Genomic DNA, 4,552 nt, shown 5'->3' on the forward strand with positions numbered 1-4,552 from the left:
TATAAATAAAATATCTATTATCAATATGATATTTTCTATTGTTACACAATACATAAGAATAACCTAATCTTTTTCATTACGACGTCTCTGATTTACTTATGTTCCTTTAATAAAGACATTGCAAAAAAAAAAAATAAACCATTATTGCTTCAATATTAACCTTTATGTGGACGCTAGATGATATAGAAGGTGTATTATATGATAAGAAAAGACATACAGTCACTAAAGATATTAACCTTAGTTTGTTTATAAGACATAGTTTAGGAATTACGTACAAAAAATATAGTGTTTAGGAATTACGCAGAGGAAAATAGTGTGTTTAGGAATTACACACAGGAAAATATAGAGTTTAGGAATTACACAAAGGAAATATAGTTTAAGAATTACATACAGGAAAATATTGTTTACGATTACACACAGGAAAATATAATGTTTATGAATTACACACAGGAAAATTTAGTGTTTAGGAATTACGCACAGGAAATATAGTTTAAGAATTACATACAGGAAAATATAGTTTACGAATTATACACAGGAAAATATGATGTTTATGAATTACACACGGGAAAATAAAGTGTTTATGAATTACACACAAGAAAATATAGTGTTTAGAAATTACACACAGGAAAATATAGTTTTTAGGAATTACACACAGGAAAATATAGTGTTTATGATACCAAAAGGAAGACATGATAGGATGAACTTTATGGAAAGCTTTTAAGAAAAGAGATGACCATCTTATTGCATTATTACTCTTTGATCTCCAGATCCCTGGAGATCCACAAAGATCTTTATTGGAAAAGATTCTCCTCTCAGGCAGTTGCTATATTTCTTGCAGTGCTCACCTTCAGATAATTACTAAATACTATTGTTTATCTTATTATCTTATTAGTAAATGCCTTACTTTATCTTATTATCTTTTTACTGAATTCTTTTATATAATCTTATTATTTTATTATTATTGTTATTGTTTATCTCATTATCTTATTACTGAATGCTTTTGTTTATCTTATTATCTTATTACTAAATGCTTTAGTTTATCTTATTATCTTCATACTGAACTCTTTTATATGATCTTATTATATTATTATTGTTTTTGTTTATTTCATTATCTTATTACTGAAAGATTTTGTTTATCTTATTATCTTATTACTAAATTCTTTTATTTATTCTTATCATCTTATTACTAGATACTTTTGTTTATCTTATTATGCTATTACTAAATGTTTTTATCTCATCTTATTAGTAAATGTTTTTATATAATCTTTCTGTCTTATGACAAAACGCTTCTGTTTATCTTATTATCTTATTATTAAACGCTTTAGTTTATCTTATTATCTTATTATTAAACGCTTTAGTTTATCTTATTATCTTATTAGTGAATCCTTTTATATAATCTTATCTTATCACTAAATGATTTCGTTTTATCTTATTGTCTTTTCTATTATGTATAAATCTGATGTTATGGTGAGCAAGCAAAGACATACCTTTTTCTAGGCTCTATAGAAATGGATAAGAAGGAATAGGATCATGAGGGAAGTTGGCCTGATAGCAAAATCAGATCAGTCTACTAAAATGTCAAATATTTAATAAGGGGCAATCGTCAATATATATAATATATAATATATATATATATATATATATATATATATATATATATATATATATATATATATATATATATATATATATATATATATATACATAAATATATATATATATATATATATATATATATATATATATATATATATATATATACATACATACATACATACATACATACATACATACATATATATATATATATATATATATATATATATATATATATATATATATATATATATATCTTTCCAGTAACGCTCGGCGGCATTGCCAGACGTATGATTAATCGGAGTCTCCCCATCCTCCCGATAGGGAGAGAATAAGTAGTCATACCCTGCCCAGGGAGAGGTTGCATATGTGTGCATATTATCTAAATATTTAGCCGTCATAAATGACGGGTCGCGTAAACTAGTCATGAAATATTTAAGGCAACTGGAAAAAATCGAATCGAGTGGCTATAAAATACCTTGGGAATAAAATAATCGAAACCTTTGCTGTTCCACTGAAAAATATTTCACAGCATGAATAAAACGAAAAAACAAGTCAGAAGTTATAGTTTCCAATCCTTTAAAACCAGAAGAAGTTAGAATTTCCAATCCTTTAAAACCAGAAGTTAGAATTTCCAATCCTTTAAAACCAGAAGAAGTTAGAATTTCCAATCCTTTAAAACCAGAAGAAGTTAGAATTTCAAATCCTTTAAAACCAGAAGTTAGAATTTCCAATCCTTTAAAACCAGAAGCTAGAATTTCCAATCCTTTAAACCAAGAAGTTAGAATTTCCAATCCTTTAAAACCAGAAGAAGTTAGAATTTCCAATCCTTTAAAACCAGAAGTTAGAATTTCCAATCCTTTAAAACCAGAAGTTAGAATTTCCAATCCTTTAAAAACAGAAGTTAGAATTTCCAATCCTTTAAAACCAGAAGAAGCTAGAATTTCCAATCCTTTAAACCAAGAAGTTAGAATTTCCAATCCTTTAAAACCAGAAGAAGTTAGAATTTCCAATCCTATAAAACCAGAAGTTAGAATTTCCAATCCTTTAAAACCAGAAGAAGCTAGAATTTCCAATCCTTTAAACCAAGAAGTTAGAAGTTCCAATCCTTTAAAACAAGCAATTGAAACAAGATGCTAATATTTTCAACCCTTTAAAACAGTGGTTCCCAAACTTTTTTTCGTCGCTACCCACTTTTCATGGATGATCTTTATCCATGGCCCCCATCCATAACCCATGTTTGCAGTGATGTCTGCAGACCTATACTCATTAGGTTCATATAGGAAAATAGTAATATATGTCATCATCATCATCACATCCTCCTTTGCCTATTGACGCAAAGGGCCTCAATAATGTATGCACAGTACTTTTACTAATTCTCATTCCTACTTTTCACCCCCAATTCTCCTTTTTACGAATGAAAGCTTCGAATTTGTCTACAAAATGTTTTACCTTGGTCGAGTGGGTTCATCGGTTTAAATAAGTCAACAAGGTAAGCCAGAATATGCTGTCAGTAAATCTTGCTGGTTTTGTATTCTGAGAAAGAGGGTTATATCTTCTCTTGAGCTTACATACACGCTGAGTTACGTTTCCTTTGGACAGCCAACAAACTGCTTTTTGGAATAGGAGGGTTTCATAAACTGCATCCATATATTGATATTGTTTCTTGAAAAGGCGTATTTTATGAGGTTATACTTTTACAAATTTAACTGTGTTTATACTGGTATCAAAAGTATTCTATAATTCTGAGGGTAGTGATTTTGATGCAAGAGCTTGTTTGTGGATCATGCAGTGGAGAGAAATAGCATCTTGTGCTTTTTGTATAAGTCTTGTAACAAAATCTGACTAAGAACCAAACAAGGCTGGAGCTTTATCTGTGCATATACCACAGAGATTGCCAAAGTCAAGACCTTAAGCTTCAAAAAATTCTGGAAGTTTCTACATTACATCTTCAACTTTTGTAGATTGCTCAAGAGGTTCAAAAATCAAAAATTCTTCCTCCAAGGGAACTAATCAAACTGAATACTAAATAATAGTTCTTATGATTTCTTGTATCATCTGCTCTTTCATATTATCAGATATTCGGCGTTCCACTGTATCACATAAGAAAGAAATAAAATTTAACTTTTCAATACTTTTCCCTCCCAAAACAAGCTTGACCGTTGTTTTGGCACATGACAAAATTAATTCCCCACCCCATTTGTGTGAGGCTGCTTTTTTATCTGAAAGGATACAAAAGATGATCCCTCCATTACTACAATTCTTTCCGAAAAAAAAAGAATCTCTACCAACATATTGTGGTAGCTAGCTTAAGTTTATTTAACAATTTGAGCCCGAAAGGTTTGAGCATTGGATTCCATGCGTTTTATGGGTGTCATTACAAAGACGCAAGTCTTAAGTGACATGGCTTGTGCGGTGACTAGGGGTAGCCCCTCAAACCCCCCATCAAAATTTATTTTATTTAACAACTTGAGCCCAAACATCAAATAACATTTTATCAAGTGGCCCTTGGATAAGGATTCAAATCCCATCAGTTAAGACCAAAAATTCCTGTACGTTGATTAATTAAGACACTAATTAATTACAGCCAATTTCAGTTTTATTTAACAATTCAAGCCCAAACTATTTTCTTTCATATAATGATACTACTAGATACAGTGAAGAGAAAAATATAATACAAGACCAAAAATATTTGTACGGGGGCCATTTAAGACCCCTTATTAATTACCATGGGCATTTTTTGGTGCCAGATTGCACTTTAACTAACCAACATAGCCCATCCAAAATTTCAGTTGCATATTACTATCTACCAAGTTTAATATCATTTCAAACAAGTCAAGACACAATTTACCTGTACATCAGCTAATTAAGACGCTAATTAATTTGACCTGATTACAGTTTTATTTAACAATTTGAGCCCAAACAAATTTCTTTCAAATAATGATACCACTAGTAA

The 4,552-nt window shown here is 29.7% G+C and overlaps 1 protein-coding gene across 1 annotated transcript in view; it reads left to right on the top strand.

The window, feature by feature from the left end:
• Positions 1-2,736, top strand: part of LOC137649212 (variable charge X-linked protein 3B-like) — a 32,617-nt gene extending 29,881 nt beyond the window's left edge. The window contains exon 5 of the mRNA XM_068382199.1: positions 2,186-2,736. Within this exon, the coding sequence (XP_068238300.1) occupies positions 2,186-2,736 (551 nt within the window). The remainder of the gene's footprint in view (positions 1-2,185) is intronic.
• The last annotated feature ends 1,816 nt before the right edge of the window (positions 2,737-4,552 follow it).

Source organism: Palaemon carinicauda, chromosome 11 (assembly GCF_036898095.1).
Source record: "Palaemon carinicauda isolate YSFRI2023 chromosome 11, ASM3689809v2, whole genome shotgun sequence".
In the NCBI taxonomy this organism is placed as follows: domain Eukaryota; kingdom Metazoa; phylum Arthropoda; class Malacostraca; order Decapoda; family Palaemonidae; genus Palaemon; species Palaemon carinicauda.